We start from the raw sequence: 20199 nt of genomic DNA, 5'->3' as shown, positions 1-20199 counted from the left end.
TGCGTTTGTACCGTGTTTAAAAATTACTTTTATTGACATTTTATAAGGTGACTCAAGCAGTAGACGTGGGAAGCATGAAAAATACCTTCAGCATTGAAGAGAGCAATTCAATAATTGTTGCGAGTAAGCATGAATCTGGCGTGTTAGAAGAGAGTTAAGAAATGGGCGTATTTCAGCCTTTTTGTTGGACCTGTATTTGAAATTTCTTAGGGAATTTAAAAGAGTTTTTCAAAAGTATCTCGAACTTTTTCCCAATTTACACCGTGCCGGCGTCCCCACTCCCCCACTAACCTCCCACCTCCCCCATCCACTCCCCGCATCCGCGGTCGCTCCCGGTCTCAACTAAAGGCAAACCAACCAGCACCCCAGCAGCGCGCGCGCGGCAATGGCGGACCCGGTCGAGCTCATGCGGCGCATCTGCCTCTGTTTCCCGCCGCGGCTGTCGCCTACGCAGCGCTCCAGAGTGCCGCCGCCACAGCCGCAATGCCTCGGGGTCTGGGCTCGCCTCCGCTTCCCAGGCTCTGCGCTGTCGCTCCGGTGCCACGCGCTCGACGCCAGCAAGCCGTCGGCGGTCAGGGGGGAGCCGAGCGAGGAGTACGACGACGATGAGGAGCCGTACTTTTCCGTGACATCGTCGAGGCTGTCAGAGGTGGACTACCTCGGGGAGAGCACCAAAGGGGATTTGAACGTGCGCAGGAGGCACCTCGACGCGCTCGGTGAGCTCCGACCTCCCTAATTCTGAGCTAGTTCTCCCTCTCTGCTGAGCGGATGTCATCTTGTTGATGAAACTATTGTGGCGACACCACACGATCATATGTCTGACAAAAGCATCAGGCATAATATACTCTTTTTCCCGATGGAACGCACCGTAACTGTATCAGAATTGTGCTAGAAATTTGTTCTAATTACTCCTAAATTCTTGAATTTCAGGTGGGAATGGAAAGTCAACATTGCATGGTCCTATAGAGGAGATAGCTTGGAAAGAAGCGAGACAAGCTGAAACGTTACTCAGTGACCTGGGAATTGCAGTAATATTCTACTCCGTACCCCATTAGCATGATTTTCACCTTGCTGATGTTTGGTATGCTTCTTCTATTCTTTCGTGTTATGTAACATTTATTTTATAGAACTATTACTAATGTTTCGATCAATGTTACTTAGAACTTCCGCCTAGAATCTTCCTTTTTTATAAAAAGTAAAAATAAAAATCTGCTTCCTGGACCTCAGTTTGTGATGAAATAGAACTTTCATGGATTTTCTCATTAATTGTAATAACATTAACCGAGAAAGTAAAATAAGAGTATCAAGCAAAAATGATATGGAGGTAATAATATTCATAAAGCCTTTAAAGCTATATGTAATGTAATTCGATAGGATTATCTATAGTGGAAAAATTGTTTCATGGCTGTTTTTTCTAGTGGATAGATGATTAACAAAATCCATATGTTTCTCTTTAAACACATACCTAATTTATTTGCAAAAAAGGCTACCTAATTGCACTTCACTTAAGTAATTTCCTAATTTCTATTGAAGTGTCTTATTTAGAAGTAGTTTGAAATTGCCCAATATTTACTCATTTAGTGGATAGTAACTGCAGCGGAAACATGATAACGGCAAAAACAAAAAATATTACCAAAATGGACGAATAGATGATACTCAAGTTGCAAGTAAACGTTTAACCATAAATTCTGGACAGTGGAACAATAGATTTGTTTTGCGGTTATTCTATGCCTGCTAATGTTTTATTCTGAACTTCCATTGTTTTTCTTTTTCTTTTGCCAATCATATCTTGATCGAGCATCATGATGATGGAGAAATTAGTCACCCTTCCAGTGACACAAGATTGCTGTCTATTTGCTAAATGCAGGATCCTTTAACAGTAAGGAACTCTCCTCGTGGAATTTTCTGCACCAGGACACTAAATCTTCGATCTATCAGTGTCATTGGCTATGACATGGATTATACATTGATTCATTACAACGTGATGGTACTTCAACATCCATTTTCTTGATTTGTCTACTAAATGCTCTGAAAACGAGGGATGCATAAGTAGAAAATTAACATATTTGCTGAAATGATATGGCATGTATAATTCTGAAAATTACATATGCAGGACAGTATGAGTGCTAACTGCTAACTACGAGTTATCCTATTTGTAGTTTTTTCTTCTCTCCATAGAGCCTCAAATCTTGGATTAGATGAAGTGAATGTTCTTTGTGTTTTTCACTATAGTTATTATGGTAAAAATTATATAAAGTAACGACGTCTTGTGAAATTTGTGTAGGCCTGGGAAGGGCGTGCATATGATTATGGGATGGCCAACCTGAAGAGCATGGGTTTCCTAGTAGACGACCTTGAATTTGATCCTGACCTGGTAAGTGTACCCGTGTGCACTCTATCGTAATACCGCAGAAGGCATACATAACCCTTAGTGACATGACTACTCTTTCACAGGTTATTAGGGGTCTTATTATGGATAAAGTAAAAGGAAACTTGGTAAAAGCTGACCGTTTTGGGTACATCAAGAGGGTCATGCACGGTACCCAAATGTTGCCCACTCGTGCTGTGAGGTAGACATAGATGAGGTTTTTCTGTCAATTTTGTTGCTGCTGGAGAATTATAACTCTTATTAATGCTTGCGTGTAGTGAAATATATGGACGGGAGTTGGTGGACCTGCGGAAAGAAGATACATGGGAGTTCCTTAATACCCTTTTCTCTGTTTCAGAAGCTGTCATGTTCATGCAGGTCACTTACCTTTTCCTTAATCTGTTAATTATCTTGTGTGATGCCACTTGATATGTAGGTACTCATTTAAATAAACAACTATCATTCACATTTACATATGCTACCATCGTCAGTTGATTTCTCTCTCAAATATAGATCATTTCATTAGAAGCAGAGTATTTGTCAATGTCAGTAAAAGACTTGGTAAGAATTGCAAAGGTGGTTTAAAATAAAGGAAAAATACGATACCAATCCTAGCTTGACGAAAGTTCTTGCTATTTTAATGTGCTCTTCTCTTTCATCCCTGAAAATGTGTCCTTGTTTTCTGGGGGAGCGGAGTATGACATATGTTACAGTTTAGGCTCGTACATTAATTTAATGTACAGATTAATTTACAGAAATGATGACATGTGAGGATACCAGGTTGTTATTCTTTTCGGTTGTAGTGGGGTTTGTAGCAGTAATGAAGGAGTAGTTTCCAGTGGGCATTTGATTAAGCATTTCCTTGAAGAAGCTCATCCAGCTTACCGTGTGTTCACAAATTGAACCGTATTTACCCCCAAGACATATACATTAACATGATTAGTCCTGCTTTAATTCATCCAGGAAATATTTGCTATGTTTTTAAAGCAAACCCGTAAACAAATAACAGGTTGATAACCTTGTGCCTGTCATGATAAACATTTTCTCAATCTTAAATTGAATGATATTTTTGTAATTTTATAGACATGAATGACATGTCATTCTTATTGTTTCAGATGGTTGACAAGTTGGATCAGGGGTTCGTGCCTGCTGAACTTGGGCCACTGGATTACAAAGGGCTGTACAATGTAAGAGCATTGCTGCTTCTTTTGCATGACCGTGCTTGTTGTGTCATAACATTCGGACTATGTTGATTTCAGGCTGTTTCCAAAGCACTTTTTCGAGCACATGTAGAAGGTCAACTCAAGGTAACCTTTTGTCGTTATATATTTACTTACGACTGATACTGGTCTTAAAATTTCTTTAGCTGGTTGAAATGTAGAGCGAAATAATGGCTGAGCCCGAGCGATTTGTCGAGCCTGATCCAGAACTGCCTCTAGCTCTTCTAGATCAAAAGGAGGTTAACATATTGTCACCTTAACAGCCCATGATCCATTTGAATATTTGAGCCATTATACTACTGTACTAAATGACTGATTTTCCCTTTTCAACTCATCAGGCTGGAAAAAGGTTGCTTCTTATTACTAACTCAGATTACCACTATACAAACAAAATGATGAATCATGCATTCAATCGCTTTCTTCCTAATGATATGGGATGGAGAGATCTATTTGAAATGGTGAGTATTTATGTCCCTTCTATGTTGATAACGTTAAAGGTAACTGTGTCTCAGTCTTTGCTTATCATCATACTCAAACTTCATGAAGACTAGTCGATTCTGTATTAATGTAGGTTATAGTCTCCGCGAGGAAACCAGAGTTTTTCCAAATTTCGCATCCATTGTACGAGGTTGTTACTGAAGATGGTTTATTGCGTCCCTGTTTTAAGGCAAATTCAGGTGAAAATCTCAACATTGTTACTGTTGTAATCTAACTTCTATAGTTCTATTCTATAGAATCTCGACTTGTTCTGTTCTTTTTGCACTGTAATGAACCACATTCAAATTTCAGACTGCCAATATGTATGGTAATAATTGATTTGGAAGCCCAATTTTCTAAAACAAAATAAAGTATTGATGGAAAATCATATAAGTACTTGTAGACATATTTCAGATTGACCAAGAAATAAATACTTGTAAAAATAAAATAACACTTCATGATAAGATAGGAATAAAAAAAATTATACATACCATTTATAAAAGCTCTAACGTATGAATTTATACGATCTAAATGCACACTGACCATTTTATAGCCACTATGACAAAGTGCATGTGCCAGCAATCACATAAGAGACATGCACATGTATTTGTTTTGGTATTATAACGTGAGTCATGAGGTTTGCTTCACTACACCCTTCTGCAAAATAATTATGGATCTTAAAGATGATTTGCAGTTATAGTTTCATTGTTCATCTTCATCCACAGATGAGCTAGCTCCCTTCCTTGGCCTTTTTATGCTTACGTTGCTAGATCCTGCAACTTTCATGTCTTATTTCTTTTCTGTTCATGTGTCTGTTTCTGATGTGCCTGCTTGACCAGGATTTTTTGTGTGTGTTGACTGACTCATATCTCTTCTCTTAATTGGGTATTTAGGTGGCCTGTACTCTGGTGGTAGTGCTCAGATGGTTGAGAAGTCACTAGATATTCATGGGGATGAAATATTATATGTAGGGGACCATATTTTTACAGATGTGAGCCAATCAAAGGTTCATTTACGATGGAGGACAGCATTAATATGCCGAGAACTGGAAGATGAGGTTAGTTGCTTACTTTTCTCACCAATTAATACAAAACCGAGTTCTAAATAGCATTTATAATTAGTATATCGCATTCTAGGTATAGGAATAGGAGGTAAATAAGCTTTTTTTTATCAAAAGTTTATTAGTCTATCACTGGTAGCTTCCCTGTATTGCATTTTATTTCTGAACTCATTTTAACATAATTTACTTGCTTGAGTAAATTGCACCAGAGATCCTTAGACTTTTCCCATTGCCCCACTTAGGTACATAAATTCGTCACCTTCTTTGGTCCCTAAACTCAGCATAAGCATGAAGCAAGCTACTTAGGTCTATCTATTTCGAACTGATGAAATCACAACTTCAGAGGGATCTAAGTACTTTGCAGCATGTTGATTTGGAGGGACTGAATTCTGATGATGCAGTTATCTATTAACCATGTCAATTTGAAATATTTTGCATCTGTTGATCCTGAATTCTCTGAAATAGAACCCAGAAAAGGATTATATTTAGTTTTAATGTTTGTGCCATATTGCTGATAAAAGTATTTTTGTTCTAGCTACCAATTTTCCCCCTCCTGTATTGCAGTTTGACGCACTAATCAAAAGCCATGCTCAGAAAGAAAAGCTTGTCACACTTATACAACAAAAGGAAATTGTTGGAGACCTTTTCAACCAACTTCGCCTGGCTCTGCAGAGACGCACAAATTCACGTCCTGCACAGGTAGTAGGGTGAAAAAATGCCTTTGTAAGATTTAACATGTTTCCCTCTTGTAGCTTGAGATTTTACCAGTTAACAACACAATTTCAGCAATTCACTGAACACTGGTGCAGCATAGAAACTACCTACAGCTTAAGCCAAAAGCAAAGATAGTCTCATGATTTTGTTTCTGCTTGCAGGCTCTGACGATTTTGTTGAGTTCTTAATATGCTTGCGCTAATATCTCGATTTCACTCTTTTCCAGACGCTTGCTGCAACTTGTATGAATGATCAGGAGCTTACAGAAAGTATGCAAAAGTTGCTCATTGTTATGCAGAGATTAGATGAAAAGATCGTGCCATTGCTGGAATCAGATGGAGAACTTTTCAATAAAAGGTATAACGATCACTACTGCCAAGTTCCTATGAGCATATTTTATGTCAAGACGTACAAAAAATGTGTCGTTTCCAGCATATCTTCCACATCAAATGTGTTCCTCGCAGAAGAAATGGCTGTTAAGTTTGGCTGCTGTAAAAATTTCAGGGCATAACTTCTATTTTGCTTCTTATTTCTAATGTCTACAATTCCCGTCACTCTGGAACTAATGTCCTATGTCGTTCATATATCTCCTGGTTTGTTGCATACGATCTAATTGTAGTAAGATAAACTAAGCAAATGTTATTTCCTCTTTAAGATGGGGTTGGCTGTCACGCGCTGGCCTATGGGACAAGAGTCATCTAACCAGGCAAATTGAGAAGTGAGTGGTTATGTTTTCGTATTGCTGCATATTTTATAGACCACTGGCTTATTTGTGTAAATGCAACTATTTTTCCTTTGTTGTAGATATGCTGATATATACACTTCAAGGGTTTCAAACTTTCTACACTACACTCCATTCATGTATTTTCGATCACAAGAACAGGTAAATGCACAGATCTATATAATATTGTGTCCTGTTACCTTTTTGTCATTTTGCATTGTGCTCGTGTTTATTACCTGAGCCTTTAGAGTGGCAATTCTCCACTACAATCACTGAAGACACGTTATAGCAGTAAACAAGATGACACAATCACTCCGCAAATGCCTCGGAATATGTAAAAAGAATGTTAGACATGGTTTTAGGAAAGGGCATTCTGTTGGTTTGCCTAGTGAAGTTATTTTCTTTGTCACTTGCCTTCAAGTAGTTCTCCTCTTGCTAAGAGCATTTTGTGCCAATGGGAGTAGGCAGAGGTAGAATATATTTATCATATATACCTGATGTCGTGAAACTACCAACGCAGCAGATTGAAAAGTGCTCCAGGTCACTTGAACAATCTGCGTACCTGAAAATCACCACAATAGCTGTTACTGTGTTACAAATCTATAAAGAAAAACAGTAAAAGAACATCAACATGAGCACGCTATTTGTACATGCTATACTAACTATGTGGCCTCCACTTAAATTTGTTGACTAACTGTGTGGCCTCCACTTAAATTTGTTGAAAACAGGCCTAGGGTACGTTCTACATTGACATTGGTTGCATCGACGAATTACTCTGTCGTATCCACAGTTGTTCGTTGTTTCACTTTGAATTGTTGCTAATCCTTTACGCACCTCTTAGACGCTTGCACACGATGTCCATTCTTATTCCCGCGATCAATAACATTGGTGTCAACGAGTTCCCTCTATATCTAATCACGCGCGGAGACTAGGCGATGGAAATAAGAAGAATTGCAACTTGGTAAGGACTGTGTGGCCGTAGTTACTGGGCTGCACCAAGCTCCTGGATACTGGGCAAAGACTGCTGATTCGCGAGATGTTGCGATGTGTAAGTACTATTTTTTCCGGGAGTGTAAGTAATTTATATGGCCGTGTGCCAGTACAGCTAAAGTCATTAGCTAGTTTTAAGTTTTCACACGATTAGATTCTTACAGTAAGCGACTGTCGTGGTCGTTTGTTTTGGTTTGGTGAGGAATAAGAATGATGACCAGTGTGATTTTTAGCGGACCATGTGAAGTGTTACACAGCGGAGATCCGGCAGTTTATGTAACTTAATTTGTGCGAAACTTGTGTATAATGAACCGATTGAATCTCTATTCATGGATGAAAGATTTCATCTTCTCGTTGTAAGCCTATGTTCTCCATGCCGCCAGGAGGTCCTTGGTATGTGCGGTTTTCCTGGATTATTTGTGTGAATTGCCTGTTTTCAGTAAAATTCTACTGAATTCAGGCGTTTTAAATTCGCTGTATATAGGAGCATTTTTCACTGCTTGGAATGAGTTGTCAGCTATCTCAAAAACAATAAGAAAAATAGGAGCATTTTTCCTACGAATTTTGGCTTACATCGGGTAGATGTTAGATCCAGTACCAGCTTAATCATATTTTGCAAAAAAAAAGAGAGTAATCAGCACCTATTGGCCCAGTTTACTTGTGGCAGTTTCTCTAATGGAAATGGACAAGGCTCGCTGTTTTTTTTTCTTAAAAAAAAGACCCAGTTTACATGTTATTTGCCACGTAGGCACTCGCCATGCTCCGTCACAGCAAGCGTGGCTCGTCACCCCCCTATCCTCGGGACGCACCGCAACAGCTGCAACACTCCGACGCAGCACAAAGCGAAAGAACAACCCGAGAGAAAGGCAAAGCGCCGCCCGGCGAAAGCGGCGTCGGCGGCGATGTTGCGGCAGATGCGGTGGCTGACGGACAGGGAAGGGAGGTGGGAGCTGGACGTGGAGTCCCCGGCGACGATGGAGGGCACGGCGCGCCCGGTCCCGGGCGACCCGCTGCCCCTGGGCCTCTCGCGGGGGCCCCGCGTCACCCGCACCAAGCAGCTCGACTTCTTCCACCGCTTCATGGCCTCCCCGCTCGTCCCATCCTTCTCCGCCTCCCGCGCCGGTCTCTCCCTCCATCACGCGCACCTCCTCCATCTCGCCCACAACTGGTAACCCCCCTCCCCTCACAACCAAACTCACCAACAATCCTGCCAGAAACGGTCGTACTTACGTATCTGCACCCTTCCAAGGTTGCCGCGGTTGATAGGTAGTGAAATGTGGTATACAAGATGCCGATTCCAATGGCATTTCCACACGTACCAGCCACATCACATCCGAGTGGATGGAATATTAGTCGTAGATTTCTTAGGTAGTTGTTTCTGAATGCCTTGTGTCTGGTTATTGTGTTCGTTTATTTGAACCTTGCCTGCTTGCATGAATACTAACCGTATAATTGCAATGATTTTGATTCATGTGTAACAAGTATGTGCCCAAACCTCATGTTCACTAACAACTTAATGCGATCTGCTCAGGTCGTTTACTATCTTGGAGCAGCTTCATGTACAGCAGCTTGTGGCAGTCGTGAAAGAGAAGTTGTCAAATCGGCAAGAAGGGGTCCCCTGGTCCAATGATCTCAAGAGGCATTTGCGCGATGTCATTTCTCTAGGTGTTGGCACGGAACTCTTGATCACACCAGACACGGAATTGCTGCTGGAGTTGTACAATATCAACAAGGGGGACCGAGGCAAAGCGATTATTCACCACAAGGCAAAACACCTGGATGCTCTTAGGCTCTTTGGTATATAGTTAGCTATTTGCGTGTATTCTATTCTGTTTGCGCTGCCATTTCTCACTAAATCTTATTTTCTTCATGTATGCCGATTAGGACATGTAGTCTTCAAAAGGTTGTGATGGATTTATGGAATACTTGATCTTGCTCTGTTTTGTGAATGACTAGTTTACTGAACTGATGCTACTGTTGCTGTTCTGAATGTTTGGATGAACTGAACCATTCTATTTACTGTTTGCAGCTTCCTCAACAAAATCTTACATTAGCAGCGTCCTGGCCTGGGTTATTTGTTGATAAACAGGGGGTGTACTGGGATGTGCCTTTATCATTGTCAGCTGATCTTGCTTCAGTCGGCTCCAGTTCTGGATTGAGTTATCATCTATTGTTACAACAGAATAGCGGGGAGCCAAAATGTTTTGGTGGTGATGAAACCAATGATGTTCCTCTCGCTCTGCTACCTGGTTTGTGTGCTAAGGCAGCTATTTCCATCAAGAGAAGTATTGATGCTTGGAGGAAGAAAGAAGACAAGCTAAAAATGGTTCAGCCTTATGATGCATTTCTCTCAGACCCTCATGTTTCATTCACTGGAATTGTTGGTAAGAATCTTACCATGTTTTAGTGTTGTGCTGATTACATCTCTGTAGTTGTGAAATCTGTCCTTGAGCTTCAGTGACTTATTCTCTAAGCTGCTTTCAGAAAAGTTCTTGGGTCTACTTGCTTAGAGGTTTTGTTTTTGACAACAGTTTCACTCACATGCCATGTCCTGCTCACTGTCACATTTCAAGAATATATGATAATTTAACCAACGTTTTCCCTGGTGTTCCAATGTATCACAAGATTTTGCAAGCCAAAATCTTGTGCACTTTCTCTGGATATATTATCACGAACTACTTTATGACCCTGTATTGGATTTATAGGTCGCCAGCACCAAACGGTTTACTGTTTCCTGCCTCATTTTGTTCATCCAGGTGCAGTAGCCAGTGGTTCTTTGGGGGATTGTTCAAAAAGAATTTCAGTGCCAGACGAAATGCGAAAAAGCAATGCCTTCAGAGTGTTCCACGAGAGGAATAAGTTTGCTGCATTTGCAGATCTCTTTGCTTCTGTTACTTTTACAGCTCAACATGGAAATTTCCAGAGGCTTTTCCTGGATTTGACAAGGGTCAGTGCCCGATTAGATATATCCTCGGGATCTTTGTTCTTACGTGGTGCTTCTCGTCTAGCGCAAGATTTTTTCTTCTCTAGACGCCCTGATTTAGAGACATTCTGTGATGTTTGTCCAGATGTGATTGTTTCTCTTCAACAACAGGTGAATCATATTTTCCTTTCATTTCACTTTGTGCTCTGTTACCTAGAACTAGAAGGTCATTCTGTATGCAGACTGTCACGCCACAAAGCATGATACTCTTACTCCTTTTTTTGGATTTGAGATGTCAAATCATTTCGAAATCTTTATTTTCTTTTTCAGTTCAGCCAATAACCTTAAGGTGGAAGAGTTTTTGCCTGACATGCATTGCTATTTGATTAATCAAGGTGTCGAAGAGCTTAGTTATACTGTCACTTTCCAGCAGGAATAGATTGACACAATGCTATTCTATATCAAACATAATACATACATCTCTATGTTTTCTTTAGGAAAACTTGATTGGTGTCCTGTCATATGTTAATTTTATCTTGGTAACATTTTCTTGAAATCAATAAGCAAATTGGTTAGGAGAAGGTATCCAGTAACTGAACTCTGCCAGTTACCATTAGTTTTCTGACTGATGGCCAGTCTATTGGTTTAGCATAGAGGATCAAGACCATTACCAAAAGTTCCTCCCAAGGATCCTATCATATTGGGTATCTGTTCCCCGCCTTTTCCCGCTAGGATCGGGAATCTTACATTTTCCATATCCATATACTCCCTCCGTCCCATAATATAAGACGTCTTACATTATGAGACGGAGGGAGTGCCATTGAATCCTTGGGGTTCCAGAATCCGCCTATTCTACTTTCCTATCTTTTTTGTTTTCTTCGATCGTTTCAGTTATTTGTCAAACTGTACACAAGGATTAGAAAAGTTGGGTACTGAGGACTAACAAGTAAAACAAGTATTAAGAGAAGCTAGCATATATTGATCTATTGCTAATGGATGCATCGCATGAGAGCTTAATCATGTCATGAGTTAGGATTAGGTTATGCTTAGATGTAGAACTCCAAACTCCTTAGCTATTAGTAAGGTCGATACTGAGCCTTAGAGAAAATGCGTGGTAGCAGGTACTATGGGGCTATGACCTGTATTGCAAGTCCTATTGCTTATAACTTCTCCCACCAGTTACTCTGTTATTGCGGAACACATTTCATTACTGAAATCTCAGAGGCTACAGGATAATTTTTTGCCACCACATGTCAGTGACACATGGAGTGCCATGTATGAATACCATTTGTTTCAAGTGGCAAATACTGTTTTTTCCCTGTGTAGTTACCTTTTTGGCTTGATGGGTTTTATTACTGTTAGATGGTATCACCTTCCTAGAACTTAGGAATCAGTACTGGTAAGTACTCCCTCTGTAAACTAATATAAGACCTTTTATATCATTTTTCTCCTGTTGCCTTCCTTCAATATATTCCAAGCAGATGAATTAACCAGACAAGAGGATCGCAGTGTGCAGGCACTACAAAGCTATCATAAAGAGTTAAAAACTCAGTAAAGCTATCCTTTGTTCCTTGCGCAGATAGTTGGGCCATTCAGCTTTCGTGTTGAATCTTCTGTTGCCATTGACCCAAGAAGTCAAGACCATTTTGTCCGAGTGGACGACTCAGTCTTCGCCATTGATTGGGCTCTGAAGGTCCTGGGTTCAGCAAAGGCCACAGCTTGGTATTCGCCCAAGCATCAGGAAGCAATGGTGGAGCTTCGTTTCTTTGAGGTCTGATGAAGCACATAAAGGTCCCATCTCACGTCGAAGGTCACAAGCACATAAGGTTCCATCTCATGTCGAAGGTCTCGTTGAAGGTCACAAGCATAATTGTATGAATGGTCGATGCTGCGTTTTATCAAGCCTATGCATACAACACCATTGGATTTTGTTGGGTTATACTACTTTGACATGTTGGATCATCGGTCCTGCCATGCTGCTCTTCGGGTAAAATAGTTTCTGCTATAGAGTAATCCATGGAGGAAATGATTATTTCAGTTCTAGGACAGTTGTTATGTATTCACATTGTCCATCAATTGAGAATACATTCTAATTGTATTTCGTACTTTCACTAGCCACGCTTGCTCTTTGTTCATCAATCCATCATTATATGGTTTGGGAGTTTCACCTTACACACTGCTTGTTCTGAATGAATAATTTTTGGCTAGGCTCATGCCTAGGATTACTCTTTGTGTCCTTGACTGACAATCAAAACAAAAAAATAAGTTATCTCATGGAATTATCAACCTTCACTTAGCAATTGATACTAGCGATGTGGAAGGCTATATAATTATCATTAAGTAATGATGCAGTAGCGTTCATCCTAATCCATGCATCTAAATAAAATAGCAATATGTTGCAATGATATCTCTCATCATAAAAATCCGCTTATCATTGGATAGTGACTCTTTCCTTGTTCATAAGGAGCCAATAACTCTAATTCATTATGTAAAGGAAAAGTAAACATGTGAAGTAGCAAAGATACTACTCCCTCCGTTTCTAAATATAAGTCTTTTTAGACATTTCAAATGAACTACAACATACGGATATATGTAGACATATTTTAGAGTACAGATTCACTCATTTTGCTTCGTATGTAGTCACTTGTTGCAATCTTTAAAAAGACTTATATTTGTAAATGGAGGGAGTAGGTGTTTCACGGATCGCCCCAAGATTGCAATTAAGTCGGCAGGGACCCAATACCTAATTTTCTTCAGAGCACGTGCTTCCTCTTCCTCTTGCTCTTTAGGCTTCTCATCCTTGGTCCAGTTGCACGCAACGAACATTGAACTGAACATATAAAGGATGAGCCCGTGCGCCCAACTAGCGGCCGTGGCCACGTCTCCTTTTATTCCCGAGCGCTCGCTTCCTCCCATCGCCTCCTTCTCTTCCTCTTCCTCTCCCTCGGCGTAGCCCCTCCACCTCCCTCCTCCTTCGACGTCGCCTGGTCCAGATCGGGCTCAGGTCGTCTCCATTGAGAGCAGGGGTGAACAACGGGAAGCGGTGGGAGAAGCGGGCGGCAACCGGCAGGGAGAGGCGGAGAGCCACGACAGGGTGGACAGCGGGAAGCGGTGGGGAGAAGCGAGCGACAGTCGACAGGGAGAGCCACGACGATGGCCGGCGTTAGCTGCCACTTCCTCCCCTCGTCGGCGCCGCGAGGCCGCTAAGCCTGCACCCGAGCTTCCTGTCCGTGAGCGATCTGTAACACCCCGGATGTAACTTTCCCAATTTGTACTCCAACTCTTGCCGTTTCCGGCATTAAGTTATATTTATTTCTCGGGTTCGGGTCTTTGTCTCCGTGTGTTGTTTTCGTTTTCATGCATCTCATATCATATCATCATGTGCATTACATTTGCATACTTGTTCATCTCATGCATTCGAGCATTTTCCCCGTTGTCCGTTTTGCATTCCGGCGCTTCGTTCTCCTCCGGTGGCCATTTCTAGCTTTCTTTCGTGTGTGGGGATTAAACATTTCCGGATTGGACCGAGACTTGCCAAGCGGCCTTGGTTTACTACCGGTAGACCGCCTGTCAAGTTTCGTACCATTTGAACTTCGTTTGATACTCCAACGGTTAACCGAGGGACCGAAAAAGCCTCGTGTGTGTTGCAGCCCAACACCCCTCCATTTTGGCCCAAAACCCACCAAACTCTGCTCCATGTCCTAGAGCGTTCGATCACGATCGCGTGGCCGAAAACCGCACCTCATTTGGACTCTCCTAGCTCTACTTATGCCTATATATACCCCCTCCAATTTCGGATCTCGTCTTCCTCCTCGAACCCTAGTTCTAAAAAAAATCGCCCCGCGCCACGCCGGACACGTCCGACCCGGCCGGACAAAAATCGCCATCCCACCGCCGCCACGTCAGCGCTCGCGGGACCGCTTCGCCGTCGGCGCCCGAGGCCCGCCAGGCCCGCGGGAAGCCCCCGCGAGCTCATCTCCGCCCGCCGCCCGGCCCGGCCACTCCACGCCGACCCTGCCGCCTGCCGCTGCCGCCGTCCGCCGCCCCAGGCCGGCCCGGCCGCGCCGCCTCCCGGCCCCGCCGACCGCCGCCACCTCCCGGCCGTGCCACCCCGGCCGCCTCCTCCACGCCAGCCGCCGGCGAGCGCCGGATCCGGCGAGCTTCGGTGAACAGTGCCCGATCTAGATCCAGCTACAGTAACCCTAATTTTCGCGAGGTGGAATTTTCTCTAAGTCCTGAAATTCTTGATCCAAGATGCTCTGTTCGAGGCCCCGTAACTTTGCGTCCGTAGCTCCGTTTTGGACATATGATATATCAAAATCTTAGTCTCGATGAGTACATCATTTCATTACATCGCATCATTTTCATTTGAGTTCATCTTGATGCCCAAAATGCTGTTAGAAGGAGGCTTCGTGAGTTAATTGTCAGATCTGTTAGTTCATCTTAGACTTTTGTCATTTTTGCCATGATTATTGTGTGTATGCTATGCCTGTGAGTCCTTCATATGTTTTGTTAAGCATTTTGTCTTCTTTCCAGAGGTGCAACCCATGCATTTTTAGGATGTGTGTGGTGACTTGTGCAAGCTTGCAAAGTGAGGCAACCGGGAAATCTATTTTCAGGGACTTAGTTGTTTTCACTAAGTCTGGGATATTTTAGTTCATGATGCCATATGTTCAGCTTGTTTCCTAAGGATCCGTGCCTCTTTTGAGGATGATCAGTAAGGGACTTTTGTTATTCATGTTATGCTATATCCATCCATGTCTTTGTTTGCAATTATGGAGCACCATAGATTGAGTCAATCGAGCTCTACTTTTGCTTCGTGGGGAATCTGGGCAGATCGTCAACTCGTTTGCGATTTTGCCGGCGTTGTTGTAGTTGATCCGTGTATGCTATGCCATTGTTCTTGCCATGTCTAGCTTGTATTTTGTGTCTTATTAATGGCTGTATGCTTGCCTTGCCATGAATTGCACCGTGGTGAGTGCATCGAGCTCGTTTTCATGCCTTCGTGAGTTATATTTCAGCATGTCTCAGTTTTCACTAAGTCTGAAAACTGATTGTGTTTTATGCTATGTTCGTGTGCCCGTTAATATATTTTATGAACCCTTTTGGCCCCAGGTCACTTTGGGTCTTTTGTTAAGCTTGTTGAGTAGCTCCATGCCATGTTCTTACTTGTCATGTTCAGGTCATGTATCATGTTGTTTTGCTGCTCCGAAGAGGGCTTCGTGATCTGAAATTTCAGACTAGTGTTAATTTCACCAAGTCTGGAATCTGTTTTGCATTTGCGTTTTTGCCATGCTTGTTTGAACCTCATAATGGATGAATTGGACGTGGCTCAGTGCTAGTATTTTGTTAAGCATCTTGTGTGCATCCCTGCCATGTATTTTTTTGTCTTGTTTGGTGGCTGTAGCATGTTCATTTCGTTGCATTTAGATGCCTACTTGCTGTAAATCGCAGACCGGTGTCATATCTTAAAACGCTTGCCATTTCCAAACCGTAACTCCGATTCCAATGATCCTTATATCGTTTTCAAGCGATTTCATCCCCTCTATCCAGTGGCACCCTTGAAATTCCAAGTTGAGTCCAGGTTCATGCATTTCCTGTCATATCTTGCATTTTGCATCCCGCATCGCATCCCGCATAGCATATCATCATTTCATCATATTGCTTGGTCTTGCACGTGGTTGATTGTATCCTTGTTGCTTGTTTGTCTTGTTAGGTAGAGCCGGGAGACGAGTTCGCTACCGAGGAGCCCGTTGAGTTTGCTTGTGAGGATCCAGTCAACTCTGACAACTGTGCAGGCAAGATGATCATATCCTCGAAATCACTACTATCTTTGCTATGCTAGTTTGCTCGCTCTTGCTTTGCCAATGCTACGATGCCTACCATTTGCTTGTCAGCCTCCCAATTGCCATGTGGAACCTCTAACCCACCTTGTCCTAGCAAACCGTTGTTTGGCTATGTTACCGCTTTGCTCGGCCCCTCTTATAGCGTTGCTAGTTGCAGGTGAAGATTGGAGCCGTTCCTTGTTGGAACATTTATTTACTTGTTGGGATATCACTATATTGCTATGTTATCTTAATGCATCTATGTACTTGGTAAAGGGTGGAAGGCTCGGCCTCTCGCCTAGTGTTTTGTTCCACTCTTGCCGCCCTAGTTTCCGTCATATCGGTGTTATGTTCCCGGATTTTGCGTTCCTTACGCGGTTGGGTTATAATGGGAACCCCTTGATAGTTCGCCTTGATTAAAGCTTTTCCAGCAATGCCCAACATTGGTCTTACCATTTGCCACCTAGCCTTTTTCCTTCCCTTGGGTTCTGCAGACTCAAGGGTCATCTTATTTTAACCCCCCCCCCCGGGCCAGTGCTCCTCTGAGTGTTGGTCCAAACTAGAGTCCTGTGAAGCGCCCCCTCGGGGAAACTCGAGGTTTGGTTTTAGTTGTATGGAGCGCTCATCTGAGTGTGCCCTGAGAAAGAGATATGTGCAGCTCCTATCGGGATTTGTCGGCACATTCGGGCGGTGTTGCTGGTCTTGTTTTAACCTGTCGAAGTGTCTTGAGTTACCGAGATACCGAGTCTGATCGGAACGTCTTGGGAGGAGGTCTATTCCTTCATTGACCATGAGATCTTGTCATGGGCTAAGTTGGGACCCCCCTGCAGGGATTGAACTTTCGAAAGCCGTGCCCGCGGTTATGGGCAGATGGGAATTTGTTGATATCCGGTTGTAGATAACTTAAACCTTAATTAATTAAAATGAATCAACCGAGTGTGTTACCGTGATGGCCTCTTCTCGGCGGAGTCCGGGAAGTGGACACGGTGTTGGAGTAATGCTTGCGCAGGTTGTTCCTCTAGGTTCTCGCTCGCGCTTTGCCTCCTCTTCTCGCTCTCTTTTGCGTATAAGTTAGCCACCACATATGCTAGTCGCTTGCTGCAGCTCCACATATATTTGCCTTATCCATTTCTATAAGCTTAAATAGTCTTGATCGCGAGGGTGCGAGATTGCTGAGTCCCTGTGGCTCACAGATACTATAACTCCAGATGCAGGTCCAGGCGATTCCGCTCCAGGTGACGAGTACGAGCTCAAGTGGGAGTTCGACGAGGACTCTCAGCGTTATTATGTTTCCTTTCCCGATGATCAGTAGTGGTGCCTAGTTGGGGTTTGATTCAGGGCCTTGTCGCATGTTGGGTTCTTTTCCATTTTGGCGCCGTAGTCGGGCCATGAGTGTTTGTCTGATGGATGTTATTTATGTACTCTGATGTGACGTGGCGAGTGTAAGCCAACTATGTTCTTCCCCCTTTTATTATATATTACATGGGTTGTTGTAATGATTGCCTGACTTGCGACATTGCTTTCAATGCGGTTATGTCTCTAAGTCGTGCCTCGACACGTGGGAGCTATAGCCGCATCGAGGGCGTTACACGATCGCTCCGTCCACCGGCCGTCCCCCATCCGTGTGCTTCTTCTCGGGACGTCGACGCCACGGAGCTCGTCAAGGTGCCCGCTCGTCCCTCTTCACCTCCTCCACGCGTTTGTCTCTATTCGATTTGGTCCTCTGATTTAGATTTCTCACACAAGCGGATGGGTGTTGTCCTCTGTTCGTGTTCGCGCTTGTGCAGCTCCCTCTCTGCTGCTGCAGGAGGATTGGATTGGATTGGCTTCTACTTGCTCTATTATCTATTTGAGGAATCTGAGATGCCCTCTGTTCGTGTTCGCGCTCGTGCAACTCCCTCTCTGCTGCTGCAGGAGGATTGGATTGGATTGGTTTCTACTTGCTCTATTATCTATTTGAGAATCTGAGATGCGGCCCTCCAAATCTTCGGCCCCAGAAGGAGGATTTGAGAGTGGAGAAGGGTCACCTGAATGTGATTTGGAGGAAGGAGCTGTCCAGGAATCAAAATGTTATTATTTTACTATTCTGCAGGGGAGAATCTAAAGATTATTTGTTTCTTTTTATGCCTGCAGATCGTGTTTAGTGTTTGGGATTCACACCCTGCATTGATAAGGTCTGAATTTAACATCCACTTTTAACACTGGGTTCCTCAAGTGTTTCAGTTCATACTTTGCCGACGTACAATCTATTGGCCACATTTTCTAGCACACTTATTCCAACTGAAGTCAGCTCCTGCTTGCACTTCTCCACTGAGTGAATGCTAATAGTTCTAAAAAGATAAACCACCCATAGAATTGGTTCTAATTAGATCCTATGAAAGATCCAAGCAGCTAGAGTACCTTAGTCCATAGGAGTCCTGGAACTGGTTCAAAAGTTCTTGAGTAAACTGGATCAGTGAGAATATTAATTGAGTCGCTGCTCAAGAAACAAAGTAGAATAACGACAGCGTAACTAATACCATTTGTCCCTGCATGATGTATTTTGATCTCAAATGCATTTGAATGGCTTGATTTTTGCAGAGATCTTGTCACCTGCGCCCTTGTTTGGTCGTACATAAAACTGTCATCTTGCTTTAAATTCAAGTGGTCAGGTCTTTGATAGTACGCATGGCTGAACCCACCTTTTGTTGAATTTGGGAACCGTCTAATATAGCTATTTTTTAAGAAGTTTGAACAGATCTCAGTATATGTTAATTTTGTAGAACTAAAGGAGCCTGACTGACTAGGTAATTCCCAGCGAACTGAAGCAACTAGGCTTGTAGGCATGTGTACTGTAAACAGAACCAAGTTCTGCATATATTGTATTTGCAGAAAATGTTTTTGGCCTGTACGGTTCTAACAAATTTGAGGTGATAAATTCTGAACACTAAAAGAATTAGTTTTGTAGGACCAGTTTTCTTGTATGACCTTGCACTACTGTATTGATTTTCTTGTACTTGCATGGTCGGACTAATAATCAGCACAGTACATTACTAATTCAATAGGACTAATTTATTTGAACTAAAGCCTTAGTATGTATGTTCATAATATGTGCAGATCACCACATGCAGACTATTCATTCCTTGCCAAACTACACATGCTAGCTACTGTTTGAAGATGACGTTGTAAAAAATGCATAAGCTGGGGATGGCATGGTGATGCTGCTGGTCGAGAAGTACCATCCCAGTGCGTACTTCCTCCAGCCCATAATTTCAATTTTCTCTTATTGAATGGCAAATTTATGCTTGGCTAGGTTCGGATTCTGGCATTTAGTGCATCCGCACTGAACTGATTGCTGGATTTGGTAGGGGGTGATATCATTTCGTTCATGGGTGAACCTGAACACTGATGTAGCTTCCCAGATTCCTCTATGCTCCCGTCATTCAAATATTTTGTGATGCCTTAGTTCTATCTTCAGGAATAAATTTAACATCAACACGGTGATTTGAGAATGCAAACAAACTCAGCTCCTTGGTTGCAGTTCCCTCCTTACCTACCAATGCTTCCTCCTGCCTTGCCAGCCGCATGTGTCCTCACCTTTGTTCATCAATTCGTCTGTTGGTATGGATTGGTGATGTTTTTGACGCCCATAGAGCCATTACCTCGTGCATGTGTATTTTGTGTGCCAGTTTACCAGTTAGTGAGTGATAATGTCCATATGAATGTTTGATCGTTTAGCAAGTGATCAGCAACAGGCATCTCTTACTTTTGGATTGAAGTGCAGATCTTGCTAAAGAGTTGACCATGGAGTCATTTATATATTCTTATGCCCCAATGCTTCATTAAGTATTCTTATTATGCAATATAAAATTATTTCTTACCATCTTCTATTGTTTCCTCTGTTTTTCTCAGTTATTCAGAG

At 42.6% G+C, this 20199-nt stretch overlaps 2 protein-coding genes and 1 long non-coding RNA gene across 7 annotated transcripts; all 3 read left to right on the top strand.

Annotated features, from left to right (window-relative positions):
• Window positions 1-287: 287 nt before the first annotated feature.
• Window positions 288-7910, top strand: LOC125543593 (5'-nucleotidase domain-containing protein 4). 2 transcript variants are annotated; one of them, XM_048706977.1, is made up of 17 exons: window positions 288-716; window positions 931-1028; window positions 1868-1987; window positions 2285-2374; window positions 2455-2570; window positions 2647-2746; window positions 3484-3555; window positions 3628-3675; window positions 3750-3827; window positions 3927-4046; window positions 4160-4265; window positions 4959-5122; window positions 5690-5824; window positions 6066-6196; window positions 6495-6557; window positions 6644-6722; window positions 7402-7910. In XM_048706977.1, exons 1-17 carry the CDS (start codon window positions 386-388, stop codon window positions 7441-7443), a joined length of 1893 nt encoding a protein of 630 aa, XP_048562934.1. In that variant the 5' UTR covers window positions 288-385; the 3' UTR covers window positions 7444-7910. The 2 variants fall into 2 exon arrangements, with proteins under 2 accessions (XP_048562934.1, XP_048562935.1); XM_048706978.1 differs by having other exon boundaries at window positions 7289-7910.
• A 413-nt stretch (window positions 7911-8323) lies between these two features.
• LOC125543594 (protein TRIGALACTOSYLDIACYLGLYCEROL 4, chloroplastic) lies at window positions 8324-12571 on the top strand. Of its 2 annotated transcripts, none has more exons than XM_048706981.1 (5): window positions 8324-8718; window positions 9082-9316; window positions 9580-9934; window positions 10307-10644; window positions 10804-12033. In XM_048706981.1, the coding sequence occupies exons 1-5, from the start codon at window positions 8453-8455 to the stop codon at window positions 10813-10815; spliced, it is 1206 nt and encodes a 401-aa protein (XP_048562938.1). In that variant the 5' UTR covers window positions 8324-8452; the 3' UTR covers window positions 10816-12033. The 2 variants fall into 2 exon arrangements, with proteins under 2 accessions (XP_048562938.1, XP_048562936.1); XM_048706979.1 differs by lacking the exon at window positions 10804-12033 and adding an exon at window positions 12053-12571 and having other exon boundaries at window positions 8328-8718.
• A 5621-nt stretch (window positions 12572-18192) lies between these two features.
• LOC125548264 lies at window positions 18193-19876 on the top strand. Of its 3 annotated transcripts, none has more exons than XR_007300963.1 (3): window positions 18193-18472; window positions 19395-19523; window positions 19819-19876. It is a non-coding gene; the product is annotated as an uncharacterized LOC125548264 (long non-coding RNA). The 3 variants fall into 3 exon arrangements; XR_007300964.1 differs by lacking the exon at window positions 19819-19876 and adding an exon at window positions 19756-19810; XR_007300962.1 differs by lacking the exon at window positions 19819-19876 and having other exon boundaries at window positions 19395-19524.
• The last annotated feature ends 323 nt before the right edge of the window (window positions 19877-20199 follow it).

Source organism: Triticum urartu, chromosome 3 (genome assembly GCF_003073215.2).
Source record: "Triticum urartu cultivar G1812 chromosome 3, Tu2.1, whole genome shotgun sequence".
NCBI lineage: Eukaryota > Viridiplantae > Streptophyta > Magnoliopsida > Poales > Poaceae > Triticum > Triticum urartu.
Note: the sequence above shows the minus strand (reverse complement) of the source record. Positions and strands in the feature narration are given on the sequence as shown.

Coding starts and splice junctions, on each gene's coding strand:
- LOC125543593 (XM_048706977.1), top strand. CDS start 386: ATGGCGGACCCGGTCGAGCTCATGCGGCGCATCTGCCTCTGTTTCCCG. Junction 2,571..2,646: donor TTGCCCACTCGTGCTGTGAG/GTAGACATAGAT, acceptor GCTTGCGTGTAG/TGAAATATATGGACGGGAGT. Junction 3,676..3,749: donor ATGTAGAAGGTCAACTCAAG/GTAACCTTTTGT, acceptor GTTGAAATGTAG/AGCGAAATAATGGCTGAGCC.
- LOC125543594 (XM_048706979.1), top strand. CDS start 8,453: ATGTTGCGGCAGATGCGGTGGCTGACGGACAGGGAAGGGAGGTGGGAG. Junction 9,317..9,579: donor AAGCGATTATTCACCACAAG/GCAAAACACCTG, acceptor TACTGTTTGCAG/CTTCCTCAACAAAATCTTAC. Junction 10,645..12,052: donor TTGTTTCTCTTCAACAACAG/GTGAATCATATT, acceptor TTCCTTGCGCAG/ATAGTTGGGCCATTCAGCTT.